The sequence below is a fragment of the Physella acuta genome, unplaced genomic scaffold (genome assembly GCF_028476545.2).
Source record: "Physella acuta isolate Inbredline_101_S28 unplaced genomic scaffold, ASM2847654v3 ptg000816l, whole genome shotgun sequence".
Lineage (NCBI taxonomy): Eukaryota > Metazoa > Mollusca > Gastropoda > Physidae > Physella > Physella acuta.
Genome location: NW_026732334.1, coordinates 241,733 through 260,568, shown reverse-complemented (window position 1 = coordinate 260,568; position 18,836 = coordinate 241,733). Strand labels below are relative to the sequence as shown.

The 18,836-nt window shown below is 35.3% G+C and overlaps 1 protein-coding gene across 1 annotated transcript; it reads right to left on the bottom strand.

Moving 5' to 3' along the window:
* Positions 1–10,094: 10,094 nt before the first annotated feature.
* On the bottom strand, positions 10,095–17,977 carry LOC131951608 (receptor-type tyrosine-protein phosphatase alpha). Its single transcript, XM_059313939.1, has 17 exons — positions 17,971–17,977; positions 17,200–17,340; positions 16,446–16,583; positions 15,811–15,945; positions 15,372–15,497; positions 14,373–14,469; positions 14,174–14,271; positions 13,683–13,834; positions 13,424–13,511; positions 13,056–13,132; positions 12,428–12,464; positions 12,220–12,317; positions 11,717–11,836; positions 11,483–11,628; positions 11,117–11,252; positions 10,725–10,871; positions 10,095–10,259 (listed from the first exon to the last, which is right to left on the bottom strand). The coding sequence occupies exons 1-17, from the start codon at positions 17,975–17,977 to the stop codon at positions 10,095–10,097; spliced, it is 1,908 nt and encodes a 635-aa protein (XP_059169922.1).
* Positions 17,978–18,836: the final 859 nt, after the last annotated feature.

Here is an 18,836-nt window from a genome sequence, read left to right as displayed (position 1 = left end):
ATTTTAGACGTTATTTAGCGTTTTAGAAAACTGTTTTAATATATTGTAATAGGAATTGATTAAAAGATTCTATGTTGACAGAGTTCAGACAAAATTTTGGAAAAATATCGATGTTTAAAAAAATATTTAACTGCAAATTTTGAGGGGGGTTGTAGGCTGAGATGTGACGTCATTTGGGGGGGGGGGGTCTGGCTTTTTGTGACGATGTGTGACGGAGGGGAGGGGGGAGGTAAAAATCGTCAAAAAAAGCAGGACGTCATTTATGGATGACCTCTTTCACATAAATCAATAAAAGTTTGAATTACTTAATTGGTTTAAAATGTACAGCAAAAAATAATTTAAGCTGCTTTAAAAAGAAGTAAGCTTTTAACTAAGAAAAGTAAACTAATTGTTTAGTATTACCCTACAAATAAAATCTGAGGAATTTTTTTTTCAACAAAGGTTACAAAGAAATTAAGATAAATATGTTTCCTTTTATATATGAAACGTTTTTATCTTATTATTTTTACGTTTTTAATAATAATACTTATTGGAACTAAATTTCAAAACATAGCGTTTCAAATTCCTATTCTTTATTTTATTAATACACATCAGTATTTTATCATTCATTAAAAAAATAATATAAAAATTAACACATCCAAAATATTCAGCGCAGCAGCATCTTGTATGTTATTTTTCATAAACCAAAAAGAGGGTATCAACACTTTGTACTGGTTTCAATCGAGTGATGCAATGAGTTTGACTGAAGCCACCGTTACATGAAAAGCAGCTGCCAGTTATAGGTTTACATTGTCTTGAGCACCCTTTACTACAGTTAAGCCCGTAAGTATCCCAATCGCTTTCTGAATATTGTATATAAAAACATGGTTACATCATTTATGGCTTATATGTTAGATAATATGAGACTAATGAGACCATAGAAATTAAACACGTTTTTAAATACTACTACCAAGTATATGATACAATTAATGGTGTTTCAAATTAGATGTTTCAATTTGACTAAAAGCATAATTATCACAATGTATCAGTGTTTAAAAATTTAACAGTCAACCGTCTTTTCTTTTGTTATTCTCTACCCCCCTCCCACCCTAATACTGTGCCCTTCAGGATAGTCATAGAAAAATTGCTTGATCATGCTACGTGTCCATATCATATGAGTGTTTAGCTTGACATTGCTAAGCAAATCTTAGAAGGATTGATCAAGTTGATGAACCTTTCACGAACCTTGACAATGTGTATGTTTTGTGTACGCAATTTGAAGACTAAATATATCTTATTTCTATAGCCCGAGTCCGTCTCCGGAAACTATATTGAATGTACATGACTCGCATCCACGAAAGCACATCATCTGAACAGGTAACCATCTAACACTAGCAATCTCTTAGTAAGCGTTGTAAAAATTAGAATAGTAAAACTGGTAAGATAGACACTTTGGAACAGAATGACATTTTGGGACGGCAATAGTGCATTTCTCACGCATCTTTTCTGCTTTATGTATCTTGAACATCCTGTTAAACAGTATTTGCAATTGTAGTCAGAATTTTAGTAATCTAAATCATGACCATTGTTATTATCGTCGTCTTATAAAATTGAAGCATTATTTAGTTGGAAAATTCACAGCACCGAGGTAAATTAACATAATCAAGAATAATCACACATTAAGCACTTGAGTTGGAGTAATTCTGATACCTGGGAAATAGCGATGTAAATATTCACAAACAATAATATATAATTTTTAAAATATGTCCATGTCATTTGAATATATATAAAAAGTATTTAACACTCAAATGTCAACAGGGAACTATAATTTAATAATAACAAATAATTTGAAAAAAAAACATTTTTTTTTCTTGCTAGTGTCACATAAGTGGGACGATTCAACAAAAATGTAAATATAGCAATTTGTTCAAAAATATTTTGTTCTTAAAGATATCGTAATTTCAGAAGATATGTACTTACCCGTGAGCATGTTTTCTTTTTTCCGCAATTTTGACAATACTTTTTCTGTTATCAATAATGTAACATGAAATAACTAGACTAATCTGATAATTGCAACAAAAAAAGCCCCATTCTTTAGCATTTGGGAGTAAGAAACGAAACGCTCCACATAAACATAACGTAATAATCGATATTGTACGCTTCAGTTGGCAAGGGAAAAAAAGATCTACTTACTCTTATCACAGTAATCTCCCATTTTTCCTGGTGGGCATTCTTTACATTTTCCACTGACTGCGTCGCACAATTGTTCTGCACAATTTAGACTGCATGTACTATTGCATGTAGCTCCAAATTTACCATTGTCACATTCTAAAGTTAGTAAAATAATAACACGATACACGACTTCATTACATTATAAAATGTGCGAAAAATACAACTGTACAATTCAAAACGTGTACAGTAACTTCAATATAATAAATAAGCATAGAACAATTCCAATTTTTATACTACAAAATAAAGGCTGAAAATAACATAAAGTGTTAATATTAGGTCAGTATTTATCCAAAATTCCAGATAGACTCAATTCATTCTATTTTATTTATTTTTTTGCTTAGTACGTTTAAGTTTTAAGTACCATGCAGTTTACTTTTAACCATAGCTTAACGCACATTTAAAATGTTTTTAAGCAATCTCTAATTAGAAATAATAAAACAATGCAAAATACATATATAACATTCACAATGGATTTCAACAAAGATAGTTCAAACAATCGCTAAAATCATAAGATCTTTTAATTACTTAAAATTACTTTTAAAATCAGAAAATGTATTTCTTTGGTCGCGTACTATTCATCGCAAATGCTTCTATGCAGGAGAAATATTGCATATTATGAGGGTTGATTAAAATAACGACATAATATGTGTTGTGTAATGTATTCCCAATGGATGATGTATATTTTACTAGATGGTTAACTAACTTGTGTGATAGCCGATTTTTAAAAATAAAAACTTCCAAACATGGTTTATTTTAGAACTTTTTCTTCGGGTAAGCCCTTTAAATTGCTGGAGTTGGGGGCATAGTCTTCTGGAGACTGGTTTAAGTATTGCTTTTCTACATAAATTATATTTTTTTTAAAATGTTGTCCGCAGGTAAGGTGTTGGGGACATGCTTATAAGAGATGCATGGAGAAAACCCTGCATTTATACAAAGTGAATTCACAATTAGTAAACAGTGACTTGAAGTTTAAATCCATACTTAATTAAACAAGTGATAGTTAATGTTATAATTATAATGGAGTTATGTAGATTCACACAAAATGTCATATAGGGCTTACATACTATGTTACCTGAATTTGCGTTGTAAATCAAATGACAAATGGCTAATAGAAATATTGCAGCTTTTCTCATCGTTTTTATTTGAGGTTTATTACTGTGAATGGGGAAAAAAAAAACATTGTTTTAATAGAGCACATTTTTTGTTGAGTAATCGACTGCATTTTAAATAATTGCATAGGTCCAATTAGCTGAAAGGGGCCCAATCATAACTTTGAACATGAACGAACATGTGTATTATAGCATTACGTTTACTGAGAACAAATTAAATGGAGAAAAAAACATTAAAAGAAAAAATAGCTGGAAAATATCACTCAATGAATATTTTTTAAAAATGGTTTGTTTACCTTTGGCAATACAGAGAACAGGTAAATATTTTGCCTTTAAAGAAACCTTTCCATTTAGGTTACTCACATCACCCCGAAACTTTGCATCCTTGTCTAAAATGTATTTCAAGCACTTTATGATATATAGTCCTCTGTTTACTGCTGGTGATTGTCTGTTAATTGTTTTGACCAACATAACCTATTTATAAGTCAGGTTGTTTAATTCCAAATAACATTGCCATTAAAAATACGTTTGCAAAACATTTTTTTAAATCAACTGATACAAACTTAGACAACCGATTTTCGAGCAGTTTCTTCCATGCATCTCTTTTTGGAACCACCCCTCCCTCCCACCCCATAAAGTCTACCGACCCCCCCCCCCCTCCTCTCTCCATTGAACGAAATGGAATTTATATAGAAAATATTTACTTTTACCAATGTAATCCACTCCCCCCCCCCCCGCAACCTAGTATATTAAGTGTTCCCCCCTCCCCCCACCCGGGGAAAAAGTTTGGAAGATACACTGTTTTCGAGTATCAACTTTATTCATTAACAAATAACAGACCTACGTTATTTCATTGTTAAAAGAATAAAGCAAAAGCTTGCTTTAGTAATGCGTAAGGTGCAGAGATAAAAACATTAAATTTGTCTAGGTAGGGTACATTAAAGTCCGACATTTAATATTCTGCAAAGATAAAAAATATTTCATTGAAGCCCTTAAAAATGGATTTGTCGATATTTCGTTTGGTTTCACTGACTATATACCACCGAACAATAACGTAGGGTTGAATTTATTTGAATATTTCTTAAACTTCATTTTGTCTGTATAAAATTCTCGAAGAACTCGCAATTTGCCTAACAACATTCCACATTGTATTTCAACTTTAAATATCCACCATTTTCTCGTCAAGTAATAAATAACTCGTTATTACTTACACATTGAAACATTGTGATAGGATTAAATTTTAAATCAATAAAATGTTAAATATATCTAAATTAATAGACATATCAAAAATAAGTTTAGAGTTATTGATCAACCAGAAAGAGTTTTTAAAGGTTAAATAATAACGTTCATTCAAATAAAATAATAGTAATACATTGACATTACCTTGCTATAGATTACAACTGTCTATATGATTCAGGAAATAAATTCACAAAGGTTTTAGTATAACACACTACTTTTAGCATATACTGTTTAACTTCATAATTATTATTTCATATTAGTTAAACTTAATTCAAGTGGTATCACTCATCCTTAATACAACTTAATAACGTTTCAATTAAAGTATATTATTTAATACTATTTGCATATATACATACTAGCTACATCCCGTGCTCCGCCACGGTAAATCTTTTTTAAATGTACCAACAGAACAAAACTAAACACAATACAAACGAACGCAAAAAAAAAAAAAAAAAAAAAAAAAAACAACGAAAAAACAAACACAACACTCATAACATAAACACAATTTAAATGCAATCATAAAGGCATATTGCTCACAGTCTAGCCCGTAGCGCCAAATCGCGCCCTTTCCGGTGATTTGCACCCCCCTAAAACTTTCGATTTGCACCCCTTCCCCCCCCCCCCCCGCCCTAAAACCTTCGATTTCCACCACCCCCCCCCCTCGCAAATTTTTTACAACCCACTTTGGCGCCCCCCAAGGTCGGCACCCGGGGACATATGCCCCCCCCCCCCTCGCTACGCCTCTCCTATAAAACCCGAAAGATAGAATAATAATTAGAAAACAGTATAAATAATAGGCAGTATCTATAATATATAAAATATTTCACTTTATCGATTCACGCATTTTTTTCCAGTACTTTAAATTTTAAAAATTTACAATAGAGTTTCATAACTAAAACCATTGCGCACCTAATGAACGTGATGACGCGTCTATAATAGAGCTGAATAGTTGATTAAAAATTATAAGTAATAAACAGTAGGGCCTACATTCAGTGAATAAAATAAATAAAAGATTGCCTTTTATCAATCCATGCTAATTATAATTTTCTAACAATAATTTCCTCTTACACATCCGAATAATTTGCATTCACATTTTGCTAATTATATCATTGCAACACTAATTCCTTCTATGACGAACGTATATTTGCATTTACATTTTTTATTAGCGTGAGTTTAATGTATTTTTAAATTACCTCCTTTGTCAAAATTAGAAAAGAGTTAAATTAATTTGATTTTTCTACCGTACTGTTATTATCTTATTAAAATGTATCCACTTTTTCTGGGAACCTAAACGAAAATGATATTTGACATTAATCTTTTTAATACGTTTTAGCAGTTTGCGTGTATTTAATATTTTCTTGACGTTATGCGAAAGAGTAAAAACCGTGGCAATTATAAAATAGCTCTATGCCGCTATATAAACAAACCCTACTCTAATACTTATAATAAGACACTGCGGTGCACTGAAAAGCACAGCATGGTGCGAATGTTTACTTTTATGGTTCCAAAATCTATAGCGATGACGGAAGGAAGGAAGGAAGGAAGGAAGGACTGACACACTACCAGCAGCGTTATATTATAGATGTATATATATAAATATATATATATATATATATATATATATATATATATATATATATATATATATATATATTATGAATGTACTTACATGGCTTCAATTGAAAACATGTTTAAAACTATTGCAATTACCTGTTTTAATGTAATATTATTTTCATTTGTGCATGTTTGAATTGTGTGCAAGAAGATTGTTCAAGGATGTGACATTTTAAAGGGTCATCAGGGGAATAGACTGGTGCGTGCTAAATTGTGATATTATATAGGTGACGAGGGGTGTTGGGGGGGGGGGGGGGGCTGGAGGGCATTTTCCTTAAAGTTATAATACAATCTCTAAGATAGAGATAAATATTAAAGCATTTGTTTGTTTTAATTAAGCAACTAACTAACTGCTTAGCTAAAACTGTTTCATATATATATTTCTTTCTACTATGGCGGTCCATTGTGCATGTGAAGTATAGCTGACCTGTTTGTATGAGATGGACATATGATAGGATCCCACTATACCAAGCTGACGCGTGCCAGGCACTTTTCAGGGACGGAAATGAGCTCTTGAGACTAATGTGAAGTAGAGTTTTTTGTGATAACAGTCATTCGCCATAGCACCGCCGTTTAACTACACGTTTTGAATAAAATATACTGCATAACTCCAATCTTAAAATGTATTTTTACTATTTGAGTGCAGTATTGTTAGAAGTTTACAGTAAATTAGGTTGGCAGATACTGTTGAAATAACTTCTAAATTTACTCAATGCAACAAAGCATTGCAATTTGAAACTTGAAATTTGAAATACAAAATTATGATATTTTTCGAACAGTTAACATTATCATTAAGTATAGTATATACTTGCTGGATATTCCCCTGTAATGTGTAATCCCCTTCCTGGTATAAGTGTTGGCTGATTGTTCCCACTATACACCTTAAAAGGTGTTATAATTGATATTGTATTTTAGATTTTTTAACTCCTAACAAGGAAGTAAAATATACACAGCAAAGAATTAACAATCTGTACACATTAATACAATTTAAATAATTTAAAAAAAAAACCCATCCAAATTGCATCATTTTTCCACCACACTTTTGTTAAATGCCATGCAGTTATACAACACTGTGTCTTCTTACTTGATTTCGTTTTCGGAGATGTAGTCACGTCTTCTAAACACTATCCTTATTCTTAAACTTCCATTTAACGTTTTCCATAAATATAAGACTATAATTTAAATATGTATTAAAATTAAAAGATTAGCATATGAGTTCGTTCTCATTTGGTTAGCTCCCTTTGCAAGAAAAGTAATATTTTTTCTAGTATAATATTTTTTTTCACACTGCAATTAATAATCATTATCAAATAGTTTCTACACATTCAGCAAACAAAAAAGACTTTATTTTGAAACATTTTTAAATTTTATGACAAGTATACATTAAATAAAGTTATTTATTACAATATTTGAATACATATTGAAACATTTCTAATAGATACTTAATAAAATGCGTTTTGGCTAATTATTTTAGAAGATATATTGGCTAAAACACTTAAATTAGAGGTTTTAGTTTTAATTTCATTTTATTAAATTACTTTTTTACTCAAATTCCTGCTTTTGAATAATATAAATTGAAAACAAATGTCCAAAAGATTTCTAATATTTTACTATACACATTAGAAAGCAGAGCAGTAGATATTATGTGGTGTTGGCGTAAATGTTCTCATCTTCTTGTAGACTCCCGCCATCTTTACCATCAACTTCCACAGGTTTCTTGAAGGAAAAATTGTTGTAGTTGGGATTTGTCTCAGTGTAACGGTGTAACACACGGTATAGGCAGCCATAATGGTCCTGGTGATACAAGGTAAGATTAGAACTACAGTATACATCATATTCAAAGACAGTACTTAGTTAAGTTTAACTCTTTATTACATTTGTTAGTTCAGTTGTTTTTTTTAATCAATATATTTCTGCATCATTAAGAAAGTAAAATGTTTATGAAGAAATGACAAGTGTATCATACCAGTGTAGGATAAAGAAACCACTGTCTAAAGATCATGCAAAAGAATGATTAAAAAAAACGAACTAAAGATCATAGTGTAGATTAAAGAATTAACAAACTAAAGATATCACCATTGTAGGATAAAGAAAAGACTAAAGATCATAAAAGTGCAGGTTAAAGAAATGACTAAAGATCATACCAGTGTAGGATACAGAAAAGATGTACTAAAGATCATACACGTGTAGGATACAGAAAAGATGTACTAAAGATCATACCAGTGTAGGATACAGAAAAGATGTACTAAAGATCATACCAGTGTAGGATACAGAAAAGATGTACTAAAGATCATACCAGTGTAGGATGGAGAAAAGATGTACTAAAGATCATACCAGTGTAGGATGGAGAAAAGATGTACTAAAGATCATACCAGTGTAGGATGGTGAAAAGATGTACTAAAGATCATACCAGTGTAGGATGGAGAAAAGATGTACTAAAGATCATACCAGTGTAGGATGGAGAAAAGATGTACTAAAGATCATACCAGTGTAGGGATAAAACCCGGGTTGACACTTTTCACGGCGCCAACCACGAGCGGTACTGTCAGACATTGGTCAGTGTCCATTCTGTCAAGTAGCAGACACAACACACACGTCAAGCTGCTGAGTGTAACTCCATCTCTGTAGAAAAAAATATTGTCAGACCGATTTAAAATGTTTGTAACTTTCTATTGTCACAATTAAAAATATATTGAACACTTGATAATGGTTTTTCAATGAAAATAATGAAATTGTTTTAGGTATTAAAAGGAGATAACTGTGTTAATATTTTCCACCTACTTGCACATGTAGAGTACCCTCCCCTGTTTACGAGAGATGCTGGACCTGATATGTTTCACAAATTTGAGTATGTTTTTGTCATCCAGATCTAACGAGTTGCTCTTTATAATTGTTACTGTAGTGTCACCAGAACTCTAAAATATCGAACCAATTATACCGTTGTCAAATGTAATGATCTATATTATATTCTTCACACTGATCACCAACTAAGTCAAATGAAAACACATAGATAATTATTTATTACTAACCTGTTTCATGGTTGTTAAGGCGGAGCTTTTCACTTTAGACTTGACTGAAACTTGAATGTCTTCCCATAGTTTCGATCTTTGAACATCAAGAGATTTGATTTTATGTGGTCCAAAATTCATCGTCTCGTTTAAGCTATTAGATACGTATTCTTCTGTCTACAATAATGATAAAAAAATGAGAAATAACGTGAGTTTATATATACATACCGTTTATATGTATATAGATGTGTGTGTGTGAGAGAGAGAGATAGTGTGTGTGTGTGTGTTAATGTAAAAATGTACAGTCTTACACACCGATGTTTGCTAATTATGGCGAAGGCTAGTTTGAATTACTTTTGATTTCTTTTGCATTCAATTCAGCCTGTGACTAATATTATTATGTGTATTTAAATCAGTTAATGTTACACCTATTGTGTAACATGCTCAAACCTTACAGCATCTGACTGTGAGCTCTTTCCCTCAGCCACAACAACCAGAGACACGTTATACTGAGCCACAAGCCGCCAGAAATCAATAACTGTTGATTGATCTGGAGTATAGGTCAATATTTGATCGTTTGGTTTTGTAAAGCTCTGAAAATATGAGTAGTAGAAATTTTTTTTTACATAGTTTAACATTTAGAACGAAATAGTTTCTATAAAAACTCTGAAATAATGTTTTTTTTAATAAATTACAAATAAAACTAAAAAAATAATCAATTAGAAAATCGCCCAAAATGTAACGCTAAAATGTAACGCTTAAATTTAACGATCAAGTGTAACCTACAGGAACCAGCTCGGCTTTGACGTGTTCACCTAACCCGCTCGACTCTGGAACAAGATGAAGTGTATGGTCCAGGCCTACTGTATTGAAGAATACGACATTAAAAGGAATCGTTAAAGCAACCAAACTTTTATAACACACTTGAATATAAATTGATAACTTTAGATAATGTTTTAAAAAATATGTTAAAAATAATTCCATCCTTACTGTAGTTTGAAACAAAATTATTTTCATAGACATTATTTTCGTCATCGGTACTTTTGTTTGATAACTGAGCAACTACTTCACACACAGACTGCAAGAGAAATGACAGTGTTAACATGTGGTCATTGTATCTATTTTCCTAATGACATTGTATCACCAACGACATTCGGACTACTTTTAACTAGTATCATCATGGATCATCATTATATTAATACTAAAACAGATAGAGGTATAACTATTTATTTAACATCTATATTACTACGCAGTGGCGTAGGCAGGGGGGGGGGTTAGGGGGATCATAACCCCCCCCCATAGACCCCTCGGTATATATAAAAAGTATGAGAGGGGGGGTGCAGATCGAAAGTTTGAGGGGGGGGGGAAATCAAAAGTTTGAGGGGGGGGTGTGCAAATCAATAGCTTGAGGGGGGGGGGGCAAATCGAAAGTTTGTCCCCGGGTAAAAATTGGAACCCCATCCGTTGAGACGATCCTGGCTACACCACTTTTACTACGTATAAGATACGAGAACGATTAGATATAGATAAGTCATACACTGACATCAAACTCAGCTTCTATCCCTGTTTTTCCCGTCAGATTCCTCTTCTCCAGGGCCGCTAACCTCTGTGTTATACAAGTAGATGAGATGGTTCGTCCCATACAAACAGAAGCTACCAGTACAGCTTTGTGGAGAAGCTCGTATTGTTCCTGTTGAAAAGTCATCCTTCGTCTAGTCAGGTGTAAAATGTGTAGGTTACCTATCTTAAACTGTGTTTAACCCGTGTTTAACTTACGGCTGTTTTAAACTGACTGTGTTTTAATTCAGGTTTAATTACGTCCGTTTTAAACTGTTTAATAACGATTTAATTTACGGCTGTTTTGAACTGTGTTTAACACGAGTTTAACTTACGGTTGTTTTAAAATGACTGTATTTTAATTCGGGTTTAACTTACTGCAGTTTGTACCAACAACACCCGATCCTGTCTGAGTTTGAGAACCGTCTGAAAGAAATCAAAGCGACCAGTGGCTTCAGCTTCTCTCATCAAGTTTCTCAGAGCGATGAAGGTCCCTGTACGGCCCACCCCAGCACTGGGATTTTTAAAAAAATACTTTAGACTTTGAGCAAAATTAAAGTTTGATGAAAACATATCGAATCCCATATCGACTAGAAAAAACACCATGATTCAAATTTTCTCTCGTATTTAAGTTATTTCTACAATGAAAAAATTAAAAAAATAAAACTTCATTGGGTTCGTTTTACTTAAATTTAAAAAAATAATAGCAGTTAACCGAAGCTCAAGTCAGAAGCGTTAGAGTACCTGCAGTGTACGACTATAGGAACTGAAGTAACACCTGCGGCCACACGTTGTTCAAAGTCTACAAGACTCCACGGTGTGGTGGGCACACCTTTGTCAGGCCATGATGTGTAGTGGTAGTGGGTCAGTGTGTGGGAGGGGCTGCCGCTCTGTGGGGGGAGACCAAGTGTGAGAGAAATGGAGAGAAAGAGACCGATCCAATCCTAAATAAAAACAGTGTAACCATGAGCCAACTACCTGGTTTAATTCCAATTTCCGAATGGTGTAGTCAGCAAAAACTCGAGTCACCGCTAGACTGACCTCTATACCGTTAAACTCTACTGCATCTTCCTCTGGCCAGTACTGTACACACTTGATCTAATACACGGGTCACACAAGCAAGTTATGTTTGACTGAATTAATAAACAAAATAGTACATTGTTTATAAATAATGAGTTAACTATAATATTTGAAGAATTACTGAGATAACCATATCCGCTATTGGATCGACCATACAAATATTAACCGTAACCCTCTAATCACATGCTGAAATATCTTTAACTACCCGACAGGCTGAAAGTACAATGACCACCCTACGCATCTTATACATCGACCGTACAAAATGTAATCTAACCTCCAACAGACTGACCATACACAGACAACCGTTACCACCTAGAGGTCAACCATACTGATATAAACGTGACGACCTAACACATTGTTTATACAAAGGTGACCCTAACAACCCAACAGACCGACCCTACCTTCCCCTCCTCCGTCAAGTTGGTCAGCATGACCACTGTGTCCACCCTCTGCTCCCACAACATCCTCACAAAGTCGTTCACTGTGACACTGGTTGGTCCTGTTGTCCATAGAACACACATAGGTAATGTTTGTTTAGGTCACTAGTAAAAGAATCATATATAATCTTTATTACAATTTAATCCAACCAGATGTTAAAAGAAGATTTACCTTGCGCGGCAATAAACTTTTCTTTACCTCCATACCCCTGTAGAAAAAAATTATATCTAATATAATATCTTTTAGACCTGTTATGGAAACAATACCAATACATGTTATTTCGAAAGAATATTTTTTTAAGCTGAAAACAAAAAAAATCATCAATGATAAAGCTACACTGTGTATTGAAATATCAGTCTGTGTCCGAATATTTATGTGAGCAGGTGAATGGATTATTTATTTGGTGCGAATCTGCGAGTGGATGATCCAATGGGGAGCGGCCACGGGGTTCCCCTTCCGCCCGAAGCGGTCAGTATATAAATTGACCGCTAGGATAATTTTCTTTCTTTTGACTCGAGGCAAGATAGAGATAGATTTTAAGGTTTCCCCACCCCCCCCCCAGCAGGGCTTACATTTAGCTTTTAAACAAGTCTGCAGGTATTTATTGTGCAGTTTGTATGTATATGTATACTGGCATAGGAATGATTTTGTGTATTATGCTGTTATCTATGACGGTTCTGGTTTTCTGTACATTTTCCAGCGGTTATAAAAGTGTTTTTAATTCAGAACGAATATAGGCTACATAAAATAGGACAATGAAAGTAGCACCCAATAAATCTTGCATTAGATCTTAACGAACCTGCACGTAAGATGCGTTGATGTAATCACTGTCCTGCTGGTCAGAGTTCACGTTAAGATGGACACGAGAGTGGTCATCTGGGGACGTAAACACAAAGGAGAGTTCACAACATGCTGTACATAAACAACGCACCATCATGTACACGTGCTTTGTAACAACAGCCCAGCTTTAGCAGTTTTACAGTGGTAACTAGCTATGTGTGTATACTGCACTCAAAAGATCGCGTCTGTTTATAAAAAAAAAAAACACCAACACAACCACCCCCTTCCCCACCTCAAACCCCATTGCATTTTATTTCTGTTCAGGGACCAGTATTTCCTTATATGTGTTATGTTATACATAATTAATAAAGAAAAGAAACAACATACATGCGCAGATATTTTTGTATCGATTCTTCTTAATGTTCCGCTCATCCAGACCCACAAGCATAGAAACTCCGACAGGCTGAGGTATTCTCTGGAATAATTATGTCGCTAAAATCAAACCGATGATAAAACTTTAAAAACAAAATAATATTCTTTAAACGTGTGTCTTTCTAAATTATGTTAGCGAACTTCTTAAAAAATGCTTTAAAATCGACACAATATAAACAATTAAAATATACCGCTTATAGTTAAAACTGTTTACCTGAAACTGCTCCTTAAGAAAAATGCTATCATGATCTTGTAGATAGCCTCTCAAGTGGTTGATTTCAATGGCGGTATTTTCTATCTCTTCTGCTACATTTGTATAGGCGTGTTGGTTTACGTCATGTAGTTCTTTAGATACCCTTTCACTTCCTTTGTAATGATACGTTTGTTTACGTGTTTACATGGATCTTTAGACTTAAAACACATCCTCTTTCAAACAAATAATGTATCACACAAATTTATACTATAAACATAATGATCTTATGCGGAGTTTTTTCTGGCATCTCTTCAAGGGGGGGGGGGGGGGTGCACCGCCCTCTCAAAAACAGTTCTTTTCAACCTCCCCGCCCCCCTTGCCCCCAACACAAAACGATGTATATACCATATTTTAACTGGAAATTTAAGTCTAAAATTTCAAGTGCCCTCCCCTCACGGAGAAAATGTCTACAAGTAACACTCATCTATGTGATTATCATATAATGAACTTACTATCCTTATTTTCATCTGTTAATACTTCATCAGAATTCGACTTGTAAAAAGTTTTCTTTTCATGTATTTGTTTTCTATTAATACTTCCTCTTCGTCGCCTTAAAAGTAATCAAAACATAGCTTTGATCTTAAGTAATAAAACATGATTTTGAGATTGAATATTAATAAACTATGCATACTTTAAAAATTCCACACTTACTTCCAAACAATAATTAATACCACTAGTACAAGTGATACAATTAATAGCGTAACAACAGGTACTATAGCGGCTGTTGACGATGTTTCTCCGGCTGATTCTGAAAACAAATCAATAAGCAATATATTAAACACATACACAATCCAGGTAAAATCACAACAATACTTTAAAACAAAACAAGCCCTACAACGTCATTCCAGAATACAGTTTCTAGTTCAGTTGAGTGCCTCACATAACTAGCATACACGACATTTCAGGCTACAGTATATATTCAGGTGAGTGAATCACATAGCACACCCGACATTCTAGGCTACAGTATCTATTCAGGTGAGTGCCTCACATAACTAACATACACGACAATTGAGGCTACAGTATCTATTCAGGTGAGTGAATCACATAGCACACCCGACATTCTAGGCTACAGTATCTATTCAGGTGAGTGCCTCACATAACTAACATACACGACAATTGAGGCTACAGTATCTATTCAGGTGAGTGAATCACATAGCACACCCGACATTCTAGGCTACAGTATCTATTCAGGTGAGTGCCTCACATAACTAACATACACGACAATTGAGGCTACAGTATATATTCAGGTGAGTGAATCACATAGCACACCCGACATTCTAGGCTACAGTTTCTAGTTCAGTTGAGTGCCTCACATAACTAGCATACATGACATTCCAGACTACAGTATCTATTCAGGTGAGTACCTCACATACCCAGCACACGACATTCCAGGCTACAGTATCTATTCAGGTGAGTGACACACATACCCAGCACACATTCCAGGCTACAGTATCTAGCTCAGGTGAGTGACACACATACCCAGCACACACGACAATTGAGGCTACAGTATCTAGTTCAGGTGAGTGACACACATACCCAGCACACACGACTATTGAGGCTACAGTATCTAGTTCAGGTGAGTACCTCACGTACCCAGCACACACGACTATTGAGGCTACAGTATCTAGTTCAGGTGAGTACCTCACATACCAAGCACACACGACGTTCCCTGGACACAGTTGTAACAGCCGCCACTGACCGGATGACAAAGACGGCTCTCACACAGAGTGCTGCAGTTGTTGGAACAATTCTGGCCGTACAATCCATCGTCACATTCTGGAAACAACAAGATACAGAAACACATCCATGGACGTTAAGACAATGCTAACAATACCAAGTGACACTTTAATTTTCAGAATAAAAATGTTCTGGTTTATTCAAACAAAGTCCAATAATACGTGCAAGATTGTTACAAATTAGCCATATTTTCATCACAACAGCCGTCCCCGTTCTTATTGCAAACTCTTGTTATTCCATTAAGCATACTATGATCAGATCTATCTCAACCCATTTTACCTCGGGTAGAGTTACGTATAACTAGATCAAATTCACAACACCCCAATTTAGTAGGTTACATTATTAGCCATACCTTGATTACAAAAATTTCCAATTTTTCCAGGTTTGCAGAGAAGACAAAATCCAGTAGTTGAGTTACATCTGCTGTCAGTACAGTTGGTGGGGCAGCTAAAAATACACTCAGGACCAAATTTGTTTGGTCTACATTCTGTAAGTTACAGAAAATCACTTTATAGTCCACTATTTTTATGCGTGTATATTAAATTCGCAATATCTCATAGCATTTTTAAACTTAAATAATATTATCATGTATCATGTATCAAAATTTGGTGCCATTCTTCTTCTTTGTTTTTAATTCAAGTATTGCAATTGATTCCCTCAAACAGAATTAAGGATTACTTGTCAACTTGTTTTGCGCATATAGGCCATTGACTCAGATTTCAGCATGCTTTTCTTTAGGGATTTGCTTCCATAGCCTTTGTCCAACCAAGAACAAACTACAAGGCAGCAGGTGTTTGATAGTGGAGTTGTCTCTCCTAGAAGAGTGGCTGTCCCCAGCTAAGCGAAACTCATTTACCAGGGATTGGAACTCGGGACTTTTTGGTTTAGCAACCAGGAATTTAACCAACCCAACCACGCCGACCTCTAGGTAAATTAATTTCTTTAAAAACCTTCATGATTGTAGGCATGCTGTTGGCCTTTACTCACCCTCGCTGCACGTGAGTCCCAAGTAACCATCCACACACCCATCAAGGCAGGTACCGTTGGATCTGTGACAGTTCTGGTTTTTACACCTGGTGCCGCAGGTCTGCAGACAATCTATGCCCCAGGTGCCTGAGTGACAGTCTGCAAACAATGTCGAGTCGTTATACTTTATAAACACACTACAAACACACAGGTGACATTCAGCAAACAATGTCGAGTCGTTATACTTTATAAACACACTACAAACATACAGGTGACATTCTGCAAACAATGTCTTTCATAACTTCACTAAACACATGCAGGGAGTTTGTTAGGCTTGAATATGAACTTTAAATGTACTACTGTTTGTTGTCGAGCTATATTTTAATTAAATAATAAAATCACTAGGATAATGAGGTACACCTGCACACATTAATGGTTGATTTACAGAGGAGTATATTAGACAAAAGCAGGACTTATGTGATAAAAACATGCCAAGGTTATCTAAATGGGAATACTGCATAGGTTTCGGGTTTATTGTGTAAGTTGTGTGATTGTGTTGTGTTTAAAGTGCGATTTTATTATGCCTTGGGATAAGGTAGGTAATATCACTCTGGGTATTTTTTCCTGTGTCTGCTTATAATATATTAAACAACAGACTTAGCCTTTCATGTTATTGTACATATAGCTTTAATGTTACAAATAGTCTTACATTCTATAGAACTTATTCCTTCTACCATCTACATAGTCTTAGAGTCTATAGAACTTATGCTTGTACCTTCTGAGCAGCCTTGACCCTGATAACCTGTAGCACATCCAGAACGGCATCCACCTGTAGCCACAAAACATTTCTGGTCTGTCTCACAGTTGCATCTACCGGTACAGTCCAAACCAAAGTATCCGATGGGACACACGGAGTCTAGGGTGGGTAGGGTTAGAGCACATCAACACAGGGTTATAGGACATCAACACAGGGTTAGAGGACATCAATACAGGGTTAGAGGACATCAATACAGGGTTAGAGGACATCAACACAGGGTTAGAGAACGACAGGGTTATAGGACATCAACACAGGGTTAGAGGACATCAACACAGGGTTAGAGGACATCAACACAGGGTTAGAGGACATCAACACAGGGTTAGAGGACATCAACACAGGGTTAGAGGACATCAACACAGGGTTAGAGGACATCAACACAGGGTTAGAGGACATCAATACAGGGTTAGAGGACATCAACACAGGGTTAGAGGACATCAACACAGGGTTAGAGGACATCAACACAGGGTTAGAGGACATCATTGTTAGAGGACATCAACACAGGGTTAGAGGACATCATTGTTAGAGGACATCAACACAGGGTTAGAGGACATCAACACAGGGTTAGAGGACATCATTGTTAGAGGACATCAACACAGGGTTAGAGGACATCATTGTTAGAGGATATCAACACAGGGATAGAGGACATCATTGTTAGAGGACATCAATACAGGGTTAGAGGACATCATTGTTAGAGGACATCAACACAGGGTTAGAGGACATCATTGTTACAGGACATTAACACAGGGTTAGAGGACATCAACACAGGGATAGAGGACATCAACACAGGGTTAGAGGACATCAACACTGAGTTAGAGGACATCAACACAGGGTTAGAGGACATCAACACAGGGTTAGAGGACATCAACACAGGGTTAGAGGACATCAACACAGGGTTAGAGGACATCAACACAGGGATAGAGGACATCAACACAGGGTTAGAGGACATCATTGTTAGAGGATATCAACACAGGGATAGAGGACATCAACACAGGGTTAGAGGACATCAACACAGGGTTAGAGGACATCAACACAGGGTTAGAGGACATCAATACAGGGTTAGAGGACATCAACACATGGTTAGAGGACATCAACACAGGGTTAGAGGACATCAACACAGGGTTAGAGGACATCAACACAGGGTTAGAGGACATCAACACAGGTTTAGAGGACATCAACACAGGGTTAGAGGACATCAATACAGGGTTAGAGGACATCAACACAGGGTTAGAGGACATCAACACAGGTTTAGAGGACATCAATACAGGGTTAGAGGACATCAATACAGGGTTAGAGGACATCAACACAGGGTTAGAGGACATCATTGTTACATGACATCAATACAGGGTTAGAGGACATCAACACAGGTTTAGAGGACATCAACACATGGTTAGAGGACATCAACACATGGTTAGAGGACATCATCACTGGGTTAGAGGACATCAACACAGGGTTAAAGGACATCAACACAGGGTTAGAGGACATCATCACAGGGTTAGAGGACATCAACACAGGGTTAGAGGACATCATTGTTACAGGACATTAATACAGGGTTAGAGGACATCAACACAGGTTTAGAGGACATCAACACATGGTTA

What these genes read in the sequence shown, in the direction of transcription:
- LOC131951608 (XM_059313939.1), bottom strand. An exon ending in GGGAACGTCGTGTGTGCTTG is followed by an intron (nt 14,470 to 15,371) that starts GTATGTGAGGTA and finishes ATTTGTTTTCAG; the next exon opens with AATCAGCCGGAGAAACATCG. An exon ending in TGTTGTTGGTACAAACTGCA is followed by an intron (nt 10,872 to 11,116) that starts GTAAGTTAAACC and finishes ACTTTTCAACAG; the next exon opens with GAACAATACGAGCTTCTCCA.